This window comes from Dicentrarchus labrax, unplaced genomic scaffold (assembly GCF_905237075.1).
Source record: "Dicentrarchus labrax unplaced genomic scaffold, dlabrax2021, whole genome shotgun sequence".
Classification (NCBI taxonomy): domain Eukaryota; kingdom Metazoa; phylum Chordata; class Actinopteri; family Moronidae; genus Dicentrarchus; species Dicentrarchus labrax.
Genome location: NW_026136707.1, coordinates 15,690,500 through 15,708,125, shown reverse-complemented (window position 1 = coordinate 15,708,125; position 17,626 = coordinate 15,690,500). Strand labels below are relative to the sequence as shown.

Below are 17,626 nucleotides of genomic sequence, written 5' to 3'. Positions count from 1 at the left end.
CTACACACTAAAAATACATGCAATTGCAAATAGAAACAAAATAGACTAATAAAGTCTGAAGTTATGTTTCTATTAATAATGTTTTTGTTGTTTTTAACAACTTAGTTATTATCAAAATAAATATTCATATTTATAATCTTTAAATATATACTATTTTGTGAATTTTAGACATGTACAAACAGAACAAAGGTTGACACCACAAGTTCAGATAATAATTGTTTGTTTATTAAACACTTAATCAACTGTTTAATACATCAGAACATCAGAATGAGCTTTAGCTGCTTTGTCAAAAACAGACAGTGGTACTGTGAGCTTATATTGTCGTCAAACCTGACATTCAATCTCTGATAGCGGACAAAAAAACGACAAAAAAACAACAGCTGTAACCTGCTGAAAATGTTTGGGCCACTCACTCTGGAGATGAACATAAAGCAAAGAATCCCTTTAATTAAACGAGTGAATCAATCATTAAAACTGACTATATCAACAGCACAATGTAGATGAAGGGGGAGAAATACATTCTGTCACACCATTGCTTTTGAAATCGCTGTTGTGCTACTAATGGTGGTGTCCATAAAACACTGATTGTCAACAGAACTGACGCATGGTCACCTGGTATAACAAGATAACGGAGCTGGAAATATAACAAGAGATTAGATGACCACCAACTGTGATTAGCAGCAAAATAAGGTCTTAAGGCAAAATGCTTTCAAGCTAACAGTCTGAGAACCCGTTTCAGCCAGCTCTGACCACAAAGGACTCCTTCAAGACTTGGAATACACGTGAAACACTTCTGCCTCACTTCTGCATATTTCTACTTCCCAAAACTTAACTGTGACCATAATCAACCTTTGTGCTCTTTTCCAAACTGCCTTCAGACAAACAGGCAACATTTTCCATTTTCCTTCAACAGAATCAAAAACCCTCCAGCCAGATCATTTCCTCGCACAGTTAAAAGAACAAATACTGGGTTGAAAACTGCTGGTAGGCAAGATTTTAATTAAAGAACTCATGCTGAGTGCAGATATCAACTGTGACATACAGTATCCACAGTAGACCTATGAACACCCTTGATTCACTAACGTCTGCAGTTTGGCATAAGAAGTGATTTATGTCACGTTACCTGCTGAATGGCTGTGTGGAAAATCCAACTAAAAAAAACAACAACAAAGAAGATTGAAATCTCAGCGTCTACTGACCCTTTTATATCTTCTCCAAACACAGCAAACCCTACCAACAAAATATCCATAAACTTTACATGAATAGTAGTAATAATGAAAACAGTATATTGTATGGCATCATCCCACAATATGAGTGGACACTTGAGATCAGCAACTAAAACAAAATGTCTTTAATGTTTAGCAGAGTCAACCAGAGAACATCACCAATGTCTGAGAAGCTCTAAAATATTTTATAACAATTTCACAAGTTTCTTATTTATACAGTTGGGGAAGTTTTGTTCTGTTTCTCCTGGAAATGGGAGAGTGGGCAGAAAGTGGAAACAAAGGCTTCAGGAGGCTAAAATCTGCTTTACTTCAGAAACGATTAGTCAGATAACTCAGTCCAGTCAATAGACTGGAGAGGTGCTTTGGATTAGAGGATAATGCTACATAAGCACAAATTTACAGGAATCATGCTTTTCACTGCTTACAACATCTAACCACATCTAGAAAAACCAATGAGATGTCCACTGAATAAGTCACTTCAGACACTTGGAGGCAGTTTACTGCGATGTACAATAGTGTGTTAATTCTACTGTTTGGCAATAAAGATTTCCTGAATATATGTTCACCTTGAATAGAAAAAGTTCAGTTTACTGCATTTGTATTTAGTTTTTTTAGTAATAATTTCACTTCCAAACTAAACTAAGTACACATCCAATGAACCAGGCAGTGTTACTTTGTCTAAAAACAAACAAGCAAACAAGTGTTTACTCATCAGTCAAACATGGATTACAGACACATACTGTATGAGCAATATGAGCATTACTTATCCATGCTTTTCTTTTATTATCATATAGTTTTAAATGTGATCTTATCATGCTAGTATGTCTAAGCACATGATGGCACAGTCTATAAACATCTATAGTCTAATCTGATGTTATTATTTTGGAGGCTAATGATGTACAAACCAATTTATCCAAACATCAAACCTGCTTTAATGCAGTCAAGGGGAGATTTTCTGTTCAGGGTCATTTCAACTAAAGAAGAAAAAATAAATAAGTAATTTGTGCAGGTTTTGTGCTGCCATTCTGGTACAGTAGGGGTGAATTCAATTTTGTTTATGGTTCTCACAGCATTGAAAAATTATGTTAAAGAAATTAAACAAGATATTTCTGTAGTCCATGGTCTGTGTACAGTATATATATATACTGTATGTGTTAATGTGTGTGTACATTTGAATATTCAAATTCTAAATTTTATGCCAAAAAGAGAAGGCTTTTATCACCTAAGTGCTTTTGTCAATTAAAAGGGTTCTGTTTTAATAGTTTAAGTGCTTGTACAGTCATAGTACCCTTTAATATTCTTCAAACATAGAAAATATAAATAAACAATTTCTATATTTAAGGTCAATTTAATCTACTTTGTGCGTAAGTTTCCAAATTAAATCTGGTTGGCACAACATGACTCCAATTAGTTATTTAAGAACTGCCACTGTATGGACACACCAATTCGTTATATTTTTGTTTTTATGCAATAAATGCAACAAATCTTAGAAATAAATTCTAATTTTAGAGCTGACTTATCTCAACATTAAGTATACCAGAGAAGATTTACTCTCTGGGTTCTTATTCATTTAAACAAATAATGACATCTTATGTCACTGTGGAAGTCTCTGTGTGATACAGTTGAAGGGTAAATAATCCTTTTAAAAACAATTATTTATAAAGTCTTCAAGATGTTCTCAGTGCTTGTTTTAGTTTACACAAAAATGAGGCTTCATCCGATAAACTCCATTTTTCTAAAGCAGGACTTCAGTTGGTTTGTGCGTAAAGTTTTTCTATATACATTGTGCCTCTTAATGTCACATACAGTTTATCACTGCATTTTTATTATGCAAACTAACTCATTCCTAGCAGCTACACATAAATCTACCTGGGCATCAATTTAGTTGTACATTTCTTTCACAAGATGAGGCTAGAAATTTAACAAAGTGGCTCCCCAAGCAAGGAAAAAAACAATTAAACACCCTGAAAGCAAAGACAAGATTTATGCAACTGTAGTATAAATGCTCCCCCGCTGTGTGTCTTCCTGTTTCTCCCAGCAGAGGGCAGTGTTGAGCCATCAGGCGCTTCAGCCCATGGTTGGAAACTAAGTGGGGGAGAGGTCACTGAATGTGTCAACATGAAATATTCTTCCACAGTTTCAGCTTTTACTCATTTGTCTCCCGGTTGTAATGACAAACTGTCATCATGTTCAGTAACAGATTCATGATACAGGTCTGGTTCAAAACTCAAAAACAAAACAAAAAACAGGGAACACAGGTCTTTCTATTCCACACATAAAGTCTGGGGCCTCTTCATTAAGACTGAGAGTTTTTGCGGGCACAATGAATCACCATCTGTATGTGTGGCGGCTCTTGCACTTATCCCTCTTTTATGCGTGTTTCTAAATTCAAAGATAAAAAATCAAGTGCAACCGGTGTGTGTTTTGTCTACAGGTTGAATCATCTACTAGTCTTGAAAACCCACATTCTTAAAAACACTCTGTCTCTCCGTCATCCACTTTTTCCAAACAATGTTGGAACAGAGAGAGTGTGAGTTGCGTTTCAACTTGTCCACGTTGCCCTGTCGCTGTGGTTTTCAGGTACTAAACCCTCTAGTCCCCACGTTATTACTGCACTATTCTTCTACGTATGAGGGATTCTGTCAAAGCTCTCCTCAAACTTATACCTCTTCCATCACCTCCATCACGATTGTCCTGGGTCCAGTTAGGATCAGGTTGCTGACGGCCCGGTAGTCCTGAGACAGGACGTTCAGTCCGTTCACTGACACCACAAACTGACACACCTGAAGAACGACAGACAGAGAGAGGAGAGATGATTGATGCTTTGGCTGTAATGTTCTCAATGTTCACACCAGACCAACAAGTTCAAATCAAAGTCAAACAAGAGAGGGACAATAGTGTATTTTGCAATGTTGTGCAGTGTTTGGAAATCACAATTTACTGTGATTTGAGAGGTTTCTTTGGACATTTTAGTGCTCTACAACTGTCTTCCAATCATTTTGCTAATTGAATTGAAAATCTGTTTGGGAATATGCTAAACTAAAGCACATAACAACAACATGAGGGCCTGTAATGGAGGTATAGTTTGTCATTTATATGTAATAGATGTGCTTATTTGGTTTCTTGGTGAGCGTCTCATGTCTGGACGGTAAATAGACCCAGCAGATGATAATTAGGTGAGCACAAAGACCAAAACATTGGTAATAAAATCCACCTATCAGCACCTCTAAAGCTCAATAACAGGGTTGGGAGGGTTACTTTGAAAATGTGATCTGATACAATTACTAATTACCTATAAATAATAAATTGAATCAGTACCATAATCAAAGTATCACAATATTAAAGTAACATAACCTGATTACTTTCTGTAACCTTTAGATTAACAAAACATGGAAATAAAGACAAGAAAAATGAAATATCAATAAGATGACTTTTGCACATTTTGTAAGACAGCAGAAAATTAAAAAAGAACATTTTGAACCAAAATTGAGTCCTATGCTTTGTGTATTTTTAAAGAAAAACCTTTCATTTAGCAAATTCCGGCAGCAGCCTACAGACCATTTTAAAGACTAGAAGGCAGAACTTTGCTGTGCTGTGATGTTGTTCCCCTCTCTGCTTATAAACAAAATAATGGTGAAAATTCCTATTCACTAGAGGACATGATAATGAATTGGCAACTGTACAATCAGATGGTTTCACTCAAGACTGATTGTTGTATCTGTACAAATACCAAAGCATAAAAACAACAATTTGCCATGACAGTATGTTATCTCCCATGCAGAAACTCCATTTAATTAGGGGCCCAGCAGGTGATCTTTTCCCAGAGGGCCCCGAACAGGTTAATCCAGCTGTGCTGTCGTCCTCTTGAAAGGGACGAGCTCCAAAGATTTGACACATTTTAAGTGTAAATCAAACAATGCTTCAGTAAGATAACAAATAAATTACAGCACCCTAACCCTCGAAGCTGCAGCAGTACAGAGAAACAAATAAACACTGATAGTGTTGCCGGACATAAATTACAATAGTTACAACGTGAAAGTCACGCTCAAATCACTCCCCTGTCACGCATGGACCCCACCTCCCTTATCGCTACTTAACCACCACTCCAACTCGGCAGCTCTGACAGAGATAAGAGCTCGTTGTCAGAGTTGCCTTCTGGCTGCTGCGCTTGCAATATGGTGCTGCCGTTTCTGCTGCTGCTGCTGCTGTGGTTTGGTTTCTGCAAGATATTACAGGCGCACACTCACACACGCAAGTACACTCCCTATTTGCTGGCTTCCAAAGGTTTTCCAAAAATCCTGCGAGATGCAAAAAATCTGACGCATGTCAGAGAAAACAAAAGCACATAATCATTTAGATATTTATATTGCCTATAAATCAACAAAGTGCAGACGTAGACTGCTGAGTGATGATGGAAGAAAAACTTTTACAGATGTGTTTCATGGGCTCAGGGGAACTTCAGGGAAGCTATTTAAACCTGGCCTGTTTTCTTACATCAACTGATGTTATATGTGAAACTGAGAATAGTGAATACATGCAGAAGGAGGTACAATTTCTGGTTATTTTCACAGCAACTGCTAGTAAATGTTTTTCCGGCATTCCTAAATGTTCCAGGAAAGGTGAGATGAAAATAGGCAGAAGGAATAAAGGCAAAGAGAGATTTAGAGTAGATAGAGGGAAGGAAAAAAAGCCTAGACTGTTAATCCTGCACTGCAGAGGAATTTCAGACTGTAATCACATCTACACCTCTGCAGCCTATATCCCACTACTTGCAGAGTCAAAGTGCTCTCCTTCATGCACTTCTCAACCTACTCTCTACGCATTTATCCCTCCAAATTCACCTTTCCTTTCAACCTATTTTACTCTATTCCAACACCTCCCCCTCTTTTCTCTCCCTCTGATGCTTCTCTCCTTTCAGGCAGTGGAGTTGTTAGTCTTGGCTGGGGCCCAGCTGGACTGAATGGCTCCTTGCACTCACAGGGTTAAAATCACTCTCACACAGAAAAGGGAACGAGACAGAAACAGGCATAAAGAAGAGAAGACATAGAGAGATAATAAACAAAACATGTTAGGAGGCCATGCTGAGATGTTCAACATGCATACAGTGATAACATCTACAGCTGCATGCAATGTAGAGAATACTCTTTACAAAAAGTGTTGGATGACCTGACATGTGCATTTATTTCCCTTGAGGAAACAGAAAGCCAGAGAAACAAAAACTGATTAAACTAAAACTTCACGGGGTTAGTTTGGTGTTTTAACATTTGACATTTTTGTAAAATATGCTTATTTGTTTTCTTGCAGAGAATTAAATTAGAAAATCGATACCACTCTCATGTCCATTAAGTATGAGAGCTAGGAGAGAGCTGGGGAGACTCTGTACAACCAAAACATCCAACCTCTATGCACACAATGTACGGCTCAATCAACCAATCACAACCTGGCTGCTTCCACTGAACTCAAACACAGAACCCTGATCAATTCTACCCACTGTCCAATAAACTGTACTGAAACAACATGGCTATACTGACTCATCTTATTTGGTGCAATTCTTATAGTAAAGGGAAGCAAAAAGAAAAGGAAAAATATGGAGCTACAGTTGGCTGGAAAGATACACACTTTTAAATCAAGCTCACTACAGTTTATAGTGGCTCTTCTTACAGCAGCAACAAATCCGACAGGAACATCAGAGGAACTGCTCAAACTAAAAGACAGCTGACCAAAATGCCTGAAAGGCAACCAATAATAATATGGCCAATTAACCAGCTATCATGATCCCCCTCAAACTGAATGCAAACAAAAGGCAATCTGGCAGAAATTTGGCTCGACTAAAACGGCTTTCAGCTCACTAATTCACACTTTATATCTTTTTGTTTAATATGTACAGAAAACAAAATGTTAAAATGACATGTTGTGGTTTTATGGAGACTTGTGTGCCAGACTATTTCTTGGCGAGGAGCAGTGAGTTTCTGGAGTCTGCTGGTTGCCTGGCAACCTCACAGTGATGACCAGACTCCAGGCAGTCTAAGCAAGAAAGTGAATAAGAAAATAAGTGTTTCCGAAAATGGCGAACTTTTCCTTTAAAAGAGAGTCAGGCTGTTGGAACTTTTAGGCTTGTTTCAACTGGTCATAATTGTGTGTCTTCAACAATAATAATACATTTAAAGATTTAATATCCTGCAAATAAATGATCTTACAACAAGGCATGAGAGTATTTGGAGATTAAAGTTCCTGATTCATCTAACCTTCAAACCTTCTAATCTTTAAATGTTCATTTTAGGGGTTCAAAACATTTTGAAAAGAGGTTCAGAATGATGATATCCATATGGTACAAATCATTTAACAGAACATATTATTCAGTACACACACTCATGATGGTGTGCAAACATGCAGTACAGGATGCACAAATAGACACAAAGTAAGACAAACACACATCCTGCTCTGCCTGTTGCCATATAAAAGTGCATTTAAAGTGGCTTTAACAGTTACATAACTGCTGGGCTCCATTATGGTCAGGACAATGCTGATGTGTACGTCTACGTGTGGTGAAAAAAAGATATATAAACAAGTACAGGCGCAGTGATTGAAAGCATGTATGTATAAGGTTAAAATGAGAAGAGCTACTTTTTAGTATCTCCCTTACAGAGGTCAACAGGTGTAAGTTTCTCTTTTGGGCTTTTGCCTGGACCGAGTGCCAACACCTCACAGCACGGCATTCCCTCTCCTGGATTGTGTTACTGCTTAATTACACATCAATAAAACTACTTGGGAGAAATGGAACGGGACTGACCTTCTAGGAACTGCAGGGAGCGCAACGAACTCTCACTAAACTGGTGACTCTGTAGCACACACGCTGCTGCACACAAGGAATTTAATCTAAAATGATGATACGGAGTGAAAATCTCATATTTATGACATTCTGGGGGCTACCAGGAGATAAAAGATGATGCTATCATGTCTTCCATGATATCCTCACAGTACGCATGTAGTCCACACTCAGGCCAACAGAGCTAATCACACACACAAAGACATAAACACGCACAGTTTATGACTTTATAACCAAGTGTGAACCATGACACGTGTTTCCATGGTGATAAAATATGACCGCTGACAGTAACAAAAGCAGAAGTGATATTATTTCCACTGACTGTTTCCTCTCTCAGTTACGCTCCTCTACCGCTGCCTCTTTCCTTAACCTCCAAACTTTTGTCTCGTGTATCTTCTCGCCGACATCACTCTGAGTTAACATCCTGTCCTTTACTTAGTCGGCAAAGTTTAATTTCGATTTTCGATTTTCAGTTTTTTTTTTTTTAAAGGGTTGCCACCTTTGGGTTTCCATAATGCCTTAGGAGACATTATAATGTTCACCTTATAATTCCAAGACATTAGCAAAGGTTCATTAATTGTTGAAAGGCTGACTTTCTAAAACACAACCAATAGATTATTATACCCTTAATAACTTTTTTTTCAGGTCATGTGTTTCTCTGCTCCTCTTTCTGGCTCCTGCTGCTTTTTTCAGTCCTCCCCTCTCCATGTTGTGGTTTAAGTTGCTGTGCTCTGCATTCCCAGGATTCCTTGCTGCCAGTATGCTTACATACCTTCATGCCAGCTGTGGCAGCAAAGCCACCATAACCCTGCTTTCCTTCTTCATGACTATGCTCCTCCCTTAACACTTTTCATGTCACTGACAAATCCTCCTCATACAGGCTGAAGTTACAGGAAGCATCTAGCCTCTTTCACAGTTCTCTCGCAGTCCGCACTTAAATATAACAGTATATATTTAAGTTTGGATTTGCATTTCTGTACACGAGTTGCTATCTCGGGTTTTGATTTCAATCTCTCAGAATGAAATAACAACAGCTCCCTTCTCAAATCATCATATTGTGTTGTGGGTCACAGTCATGAAGAAAGTAATAAAGTCAGAAAGTAACAGATTACAGTCTTTACACATGAACTGCAATACCTCCTTACCTCACTTTAACTAACCTCAAATCTACATGGTGACATCTACCCTCCTACTATCCTTCCTCCAAACCCTTTTTACCCCACGGCTGAAGCGATGGAGGAAGCCCTCCATACATCTCCTGTCCTTACCTTCATGCCAGCAGCAGCTGCAGGTCCACCAGGGTCCACAGCCTGGATGTGACAGGGTTTGCTGCCTCGCACCACAAAGCCCCAGCCCACAGCATCGCCCACAATCTGAAGAACAACAAGAACACGTGTTGGGTACGATATGATATTTCACATGTCTTTAATGCACATGGTTAATATTTAACCTGAGGCAAAATGTGCGTTTGTAGGGGTTTGTGGTTGCAGTGAGTAATTGGACCTTTCAAAAGGAAAGGACAAACATCCACACTGTGCAACCATGTCTATAAATTACTGAATACACATAATATTTATGTCCTTGTCTTATTCAAGTGTGATACTCATTTGGCACCTTATGGCAATCACACTCTGAGACAAAGTGCAGCGTGAAATTGGTGTGTTTGTGTGTAGGCTTGTGCCTGCTTCCTGCACGTGTGTGTGTGAGGGAACTGTGAGAATGAATGCCAACATCCATGCTGAAGCAGCCTTTGTTAGAGCTCAATTCTGTGTGTGTGTGCGTGTGTGTGTGTGTGTGTGTGTGTGTGTGTGTGTGTGTGTCTGTGTGTGTGTGTGTGTGTGTGTGTGTGTGTGTGTGTGTGTGTGTGTGTGTGTGTGTGTGTGTGTGTGTGTGTGTGTGTGTGTGTGTGTGTGTGTGTGTGTGTGTGTGTGTGTGTCCTCCTACAGTGAATGTCTTCTTTAGAAAGGGTCCTCCTGGTGTCTGTAGCTCTTCTGGACTCACTTGTCTTTTCAGAACTATTGAGAAAAAAAACACACACCCAAACACCCACACACGAAATGTTATTTGCTACCATGATATTTAGGAATGACCACATACACACAAATACTGAAATACACAGACATAATACTGTTAAAAGTGTGCAAGTGTGTTGAAAGTGCTAATGTCAGTCACATGCTAACAGGGCCTGGAGGCACGCTACTTCCTGAAACAGTATAGCCCCCCTTCCCCTCCTCCAACTTCCCCTAACCATTACTCACTTCACCATGACTCTACACAGGATTTAAATGGACTTTAACCCTTCATTTTAAATTCACTCCATTAGTAAAAATGATGAAACATTTGACAAAACAGAAAGCTGGGAAGATGCAGCTGACTGTTCGGCAACCAGGAGGCAGACGTTTAAAGAATCCCTGCGCGCACACACACACACACACACACACACACACGGTCATATTAAAAGAAAAATGTGGACTGAGAATGTATACACATTTGATATGCTTCAGATCAAAGCGGTTGTGATCATATGAAATGGAAATGAAAAATGAGGGAAGAAACTGAATTATAATTTGATCTTTTATTGTTTTTTTTAGGCTTTTAACCAATTTCTGTGTGCATGCATTTCTACACACCTACAGACAATAATATGCCACAAAGCTCTAATTAACTGCTCTTTATTCTTGTTATTCGGTCTGCTTTGGTTTTTCTTTGTTTTTCATTCATTTACTTCTCTGTGTTTATTTTATGCTCATAATTAATGCTTTAAAGAAAGGCACTTTGTTCACTGAATCATTACTGATTACCTTTCTGAGGATTGATGATTGAGATAACACTCATGCTTATGGTTTACAGAACTGAAACTGAATTGGCTGATTAAGGTCTGTATTTCCAATGATTGAGATTTATAAACCAGAAGCAATGTCATGCACTGCTTTAGAGATCTGAAACAAAATGTTAGTATGCAGCTGATTTGTACGTGTTTTTTATAGTGCTAACATCTTTTTATTTCACACACAAAACAACACTTATACATTAAGAAAATATGTGCAAAAGTAAGTTGAATAAACATTAAAGTGCTAAAAAGGACTTCTTCCTTTTAGATTGACAAATCACTTGTGGTCTGTGTAGTACTTCATTCTAATCTGATAAGACAGAGGAAGTCAAGTGAGAGAGACCTTTTATCCTCTTGATCTGGACATTTCCATAATCCCTCTGTGGAAATCCTGATCTGATCTTCAGGACAACTTCTCTTTTTAATACCTCATTATCTGCCTTGTCTACTTCATATCAGGGGCCAGCATCTTTTATTTAAACTGCCTGGCTTTATAAATGCAACCCAGAACGTATTACACAAGACACAGGGCTCCTTTTCTTCCCGCACAATTACTAAGGTTAATGTGAGGCAGAGGGGAATTTTGTGTGTGCATGTGTGTGTGCCTTCCTTTTCCTGTTCATTGTGTATCGTGCGTGTGAGTGCTCATGTTGAGGGGGCTCTGGAGCTACAAAGAGACTCTGTCAAGTGCTCTGCTTGGATTAGACACATCAAAGGAAACCTCACAGTAGTAAAGACACACAAAGCAGAAAACACACACACACACACACACACACACACACACACACACACACACACACACACACACACACACATACACACATCACTTCTTCATTCAAATCTCCACTCAGAAGCTGAAGCAGTCCATCTTCAAATTATATTATCACTTGCTACAACCAGCACGTATTTATCACATTTTATCATATACTAAAGATGCAAAGTTAATAGTTTGTGATGGGATGAATGGCATGAAGGTGGGTTAAATCATTTTTAACCTGCAAATTGCAAGTTTGAGTCTTACTCAGCCAGCATGTCCAAAAAACATCTACCACATCACTTCCAATTTACCAGTTTATTCACTTTCATTATGAGATACATACAGCTGATGTGGATGCATTTGGTGAAAGCCAGGATCACAACTTAGTGAGGTTACCACTGTCCATTACAGATAAATAATAAAACATGAAAATCCCATGTTTATTAAAGCTGAACCATAAACTGAGACACAATATCTGAAAACTAAATGAAATAACCTCTAGTATTTCTTGTTAGGAGCTGCACAGTGACAAACTACACTCCATAAACTACACTCCATGTGTGTGTGTCCACATCATCTTACCAGACTTGGGGTTGCACAGGACAGGTGGGCTGCTGCTGAGCGTAGGACTGCTGCTGTAATAACCGCTGCTGCCACAGCTGCTGCTCATGCTGCTCCGCCGTACGCCGACTGCCACCTTAATCTCTTTAGTAGGACTCACTGAGACAGAGAGAGACAAAGGGAGACATTAGACTAAAGATTGATGGGAGAAAGAGAAAGAGGGCAATAAAGAGGGACCAGAATTAATTTGACAGTTTATTCACTTGGCCTTTTTACCAGCAGGTCAATCAGGAGCATTGGAAGTACAGTACTAACCCTTGCTGTGTTTGCATAGAACCTTTTACCTTATTGATAATCAGAATTACAGCAAATTCCAACAAACAATCGCCTCATTTTAGCTCCTCCATTAGTATAAACTAGGACATGTGTTTAAAAACTGTGGGTTAAACTTTTAAAAACTGTCAAAAAATAGCAAAAGTTATGTAAACCTCCTCTTTCCAGTTACTTCCTGTTTTCCAGATAGGGTTGTCCACTTCAGTTAAGTCAGAGACGTTCCCCTGGGACCAGTCTCTCTCTCCCTCTCTCCCCCATTCTCTCTCTCCCTCTCTCATTGTTTGGAGATTACAAGAACTTTATACTACTTCTTTGGTGCCTGTTTTCCCAGAGAGAAATGCTCTAAATAGGTGAAGTGTGTGTGTGTGTGTGTGTGTGTGTGTGTGTGTGTGTGTGTGTGTGTGTGTGTGTTTGTGTATGTGATTGGACAACAGAACTCGCACCATTTTCTTCTGCCTGGCAACAAAAATAACTATTATCTATATATTGCAGACACCACCAAGGACACCAGTTATCACGCGTCTGTCAACAGAAAATAATGCAGAAAGGGTCAATATGTCACTGTGGATTTTTCCTAGAAGACATAATCCAATAATAACCACGGGAAACATCTGAACTTTATAGCGAGAACAACAAAACACATTTTCTGTCAGGTTTTAATTAAAGGGCAGGTAACCTCAGCTTCTCAGTCAACCACACACTGACTGCAATTAATAGCTCTGGGGCTTCATTGTCAGTTAATCATTAAATCATTTCCTCAATTAATCCAGGAACTATATTTAATAAGACATCAGCTCCCCTGCAACCATGATTTGTGAAGTTTTGGGGGGCCCCTTAAATACTGACATTTTTTCCATGCATTTCAAATTTTCTGTATCTTCAGTAAAATAGATCATGAGTAAATTTATGCTATTATTGATGATTCATGAAAGAGGGTGATTCATTACTATCTGACTTCAATACAGATTCTTGCAATCACCATCCAAGTGTGGTTACACAATATCCTAAACCTCACTCACTTTAACTTTGGGAAGAAAACAAACTTTCCGAGTCCCATTCAGTTTGCGCACTGCCGGCATTATTCCCCTAAAGCCCATAGTATAGTTCACACAATGAATTAATCAATGAGTTGTTCGGTCCATAAGAATGGTGAAAAGTGTTGATCGCGATTTCCCAAAGCCCAAGGTGACGTCCTCAAATGTTTTGTCCACAACCCAGAAATATTCAGTTCACTGTCATAGAGGACTAAAGAAACCAGAAAATATTCACATTTGAGAAGCTGAAATCAGAGAATTACATTTTTCTTAAAATTGACTCAAAATGATGAATCAACTTGGTGACTAATTTAATAGTTGACAACTAACTGATTAATCAACTAATCGTCATGGCTCTAAATAGCTGGTATACTATATACACAGCTAGATACATTGGACTGTGTGTGAGTACAGTTCCTACCTGAGAGGAAGCTGGTGTTGCCTCCATCTGAGTTCTGTTTGCGGAGACAGAAGGGGCTGTCGTGACTCTCGGGGATGCTGCGGGCGCGCTCGTGAAGGAGCTCGATCAATCGCCGTCTGCGCCGAAAATTCATCCTGAACTGGTAGAGGAGGGGCCCGTCGACGAAGTGATTCTTGTTAGTGACTGATGACAAAGAAAAATGGACATGGAGAGGTTTGACAATGAGACACGCTAGAAAACAAGAAAGGCTTTTGAAAACTTCACCCTACGCCGTGGATATTCGCTGATCTCATCTGAAAAACAAAATCTTGGCTGTGGTTCTGAACAACCTTATTAACATCTCTGTGAACGGGGCGGGAAGCCCGTCTGCACCTGCGTGTCCAAAGGTAACCGGCTGGGGTCTCCATCACAGAGGCAACTTTCTATGATGTCACTGATGATGTCATAGTTTATATAAAATCATCTGTCATCTGTGATCTGTCTGGACCAGTGTTGCCTCACAAGTGACATCATCAGTGACATCACAGAAGGTTATAAATAGGACCCATTTAAGTTTAAAGTTTAAAAGTTTTTTTTTTCATCTTTCCTTTTTCCTCAGATGGACGCCAACACGACGAGGACCGACAGACAGACCACAAGGTACGTACCCTCCCTAGTTCCTTTCTTTAATTCTAGCTTTCTTATTTAAACACCCTTTCCTACATTAGCCCCGCCTTATATTAGCCCCGCCTTACCTTAGCCCCGCCCTTACATTAGCCCCGCCTTACATTAGCCCCGCCCTACACTAGCCCCACGACATTAGCCCCATGACCACAAGGTACATACCCTCCTTAGTTCCTTTCTTTAATTCTAGCTTTCTTATTTAAACACCCTTTCCTACATTAGCCCCGCCTCACATTAGCCCCGCCTTACCTTAGCCCCACCTTACACTAGCCCCGCCCTACATTAGCCCCGCCTTATATTAGCCCCGCCTTACCTTAGCCCCACCTTACATTAGCCCCGCCCTACATTAGCCCCACGACATTAGCCCCACGACCACAAGGTACGTACCCTCCTTAGTTCCTTTCTTTAATTCTAGCTTTCTTATTTAAACACCCTTTCCTACATTAGCCCCGCCTCATATTAGCCCCGCCTTACCTTAGCCCCACCTTACACTAGCCCCGCCTTACATTAGCCCCGCCTTATATTAGCCCCGCCTTACCTTAGCCCCACCCTACATTAGCCCCGCCCTACATTAGCCCCACTCCCCCCCAGCCCCTCCCCACATCAGGAATGTCTTGTTAAAGCTTATTTAGTTTTTTTCACTTTATGTAATATTCAAAAGTACACACATTCTATTTAGCTGTTCTAGTGCTTACAGCAATTAAGTTGATTGTTGTTTTGATTGATCTGCGAGCTCTCCTGCGTCTACGGATGGGGTCTCCATCACCGAGGCAACTTTCTATGATGTCACTGATGATGTCATAGTTCATATGACATCGTCTGTGATCTGTCATCTGTGATCTGTCTGGACCAGTGTTGCATCACAAGTGACATCATCAGTGACATCACAGAAGGTTATAAATAGGACCCATTTAAGCCTAGTTTAAGTTTTTTTTTTCATCCATATCAGCCCTCTTTCCCCAGATGGAGACGCCGCCAACTGATGGAACGAGGACCCGGAGGAGCAACACCCTTAGGACCTTTCTTTAATTCTAGCTTTCGGATTGAAACAACGGATCCTACATTAGCCGCCTTACATTAGCCCCCTTACCTTAGCTCCCCTTACACTAACCCCGCCCTAGCTTTTCTTATTTAAACACCCCTTACATTAGCCCCGCCTTACACTAGCCCCGCCTTACACTAGCCCCGCCCCATATTAGCCCCACCCCCTAGCCCCCCCTACATCAGCCCCACGACTGATGGAACAACGGACCACAAGGTACGTACCCTCCTTAGTTCCTTTCTTTAATTCTAGCTTTCTTATTTAAACACCCTTTCCTACATTAGCCCCGCCCTCCCCACTCAGCCCCACCTATTTTTTTTTTTTTATAAAATAAAAAATTTTTTTTTTTGGTTTTTTTGGAAATATTTTTTTTTTTTTCTTGTTAGTTAATTTTTTACCACAAAAAAGGAATGTTTTGTTAAAGTTATTTAGTTTTTCCTGAATTCAGAGTTAAATATTGAACCACCATGCCTAAGTTGATTTAGATAGCCCAGAAGAGACAAACCAAACACTGGCTCTGGTTCACGTACTTGCTTATGTTCAAAAAAAAGCCGATGTCTGACCTTCATTTTACAGAATACTTCCACAAATCTGTTAAGTAAAATAAAATTCTCTGACTGAAAACTGTTTAGTTATAAAATGATTAAGGAAAATATTAAACCGGAAAAGGGGGGGGCCGAAAAGACGTACAGTACAACGGTAAAAGGGACTTAAATTAGTCTGAATAGATTAGGAACAGTTTTTTTTTGTGGAACATCTTCAACCAATATGCAGGAATCTTGTGTATTTCTACTATTAGTATTTTGTCTTTTTTTTTTTAACCTTTAAAAAAAAAAAAAAAAGGTTTTGGTTATTCCCTTTCCTTTTGTGGGAACTATTGCCAACCTCATAAAATCCTTTTATTATATGTGACAATAGAAACAAAAAACTATGGAGCAGCCTTTAAAGGTCCAGTGTGTAGCATTTAGGAGGCTCTATTGATATTGTTTATTGAGCCTTTTTTACCTACAAGTGAAGAAGAAGAGACAAACCAAACACTGGCTCTGGTTCACGTTCTTCACGCATTTCACAGCCACCGTAGTTTCTCCTTCATGCTTGGAAGGCGATGGTGAAGGGAGGGAGCTACCATCCACAATTACACCACTAGAGACCCCTAAATCCCTCACACTGGCCCCTTAAAGGAGGACTTTTTTACTCCCCCTTAGCACACTAATAACCTGACTGAAAACTGTTTAGTTTAAAATGATTAAGGAAACTGTCTCAGTTTAAGATTTATAAAGTCTGCTGTTGACCCACGCTCTTTAGCTCAGTGATACAGCAACTATACACTGACCACTTATTTTTTATTTATATTCTTAATTTTCTTCCGTACTTTATGTAAAACGTTTACTTTTACTTCTTGTTTGTGTGGGATCCCTAATCTCAGCAGGTCAGATGTAACAGCTACCATATTGTCCCACAGCAAACAATGATGACCAGACAATGTGGATCCATCCAGACTTGCCTTCTATACATTAAAGGTGTGAATGTGTAAGCATGACCTCTGCCCAGCATGAATGCAGTTATCTTTCCTTCTCTACCGTGTTTTTAATGTGTTTCTAATGGGAACTGAAGGCCTCTAAACACATTATCAACTTGATTAGTTTAAACCCCTCTCCTTACTGTGACAAAAGGGCGTATGACAATATGTACAGTGCAAAGTCCTCATAACAGCCGTGCAACACTAGTGCAGTTTTTCCATGTGACTCCTCTGCAGTAATGCACATCCTAATTGAATCAGACATGGGTGTGAGCAACAGACATCGGCGTCAAATCAAATTTCACGTCATGTGGTGACCCAACAGAAACCCATTCAGGATGTGCATCCATTGTTAAAAAACAATCTCGAACATAAACTGTTGTTTACACACTGTACAGGCAAATACACAAACTC

At 39.5% G+C, this 17,626-nt stretch overlaps 1 protein-coding gene across 2 annotated transcripts in view; it reads right to left on the bottom strand.

The window, feature by feature from the left end:
* Window positions 1-203: 203 nt before the first annotated feature.
* Window positions 204-17,626, bottom strand: part of deptor (DEP domain containing MTOR-interacting protein) — a 32,113-nt gene continuing 14,690 nt past the window's right edge. For both annotated transcript variants that reach the window (XM_051407218.1, XM_051407219.1), the window contains exons 6-11: window positions 13,989-14,171; window positions 12,222-12,359; window positions 9,997-10,067; window positions 9,321-9,425; window positions 3,893-4,009; window positions 204-3,311 (exon numbers count right to left, since the gene is read on the bottom strand). In XM_051407218.1, the coding sequence (XP_051263178.1) occupies window positions 3,294-3,311; window positions 3,893-4,009; window positions 9,321-9,425; window positions 9,997-10,067; window positions 12,222-12,359; window positions 13,989-14,171 (632 nt within the window). In that variant the 3' untranslated portion in view covers window positions 204-3,293. The remainder of the gene's footprint in view (window positions 3,312-3,892; window positions 4,010-9,320; window positions 9,426-9,996; window positions 10,068-12,221; window positions 12,360-13,988; window positions 14,172-17,626) is intronic.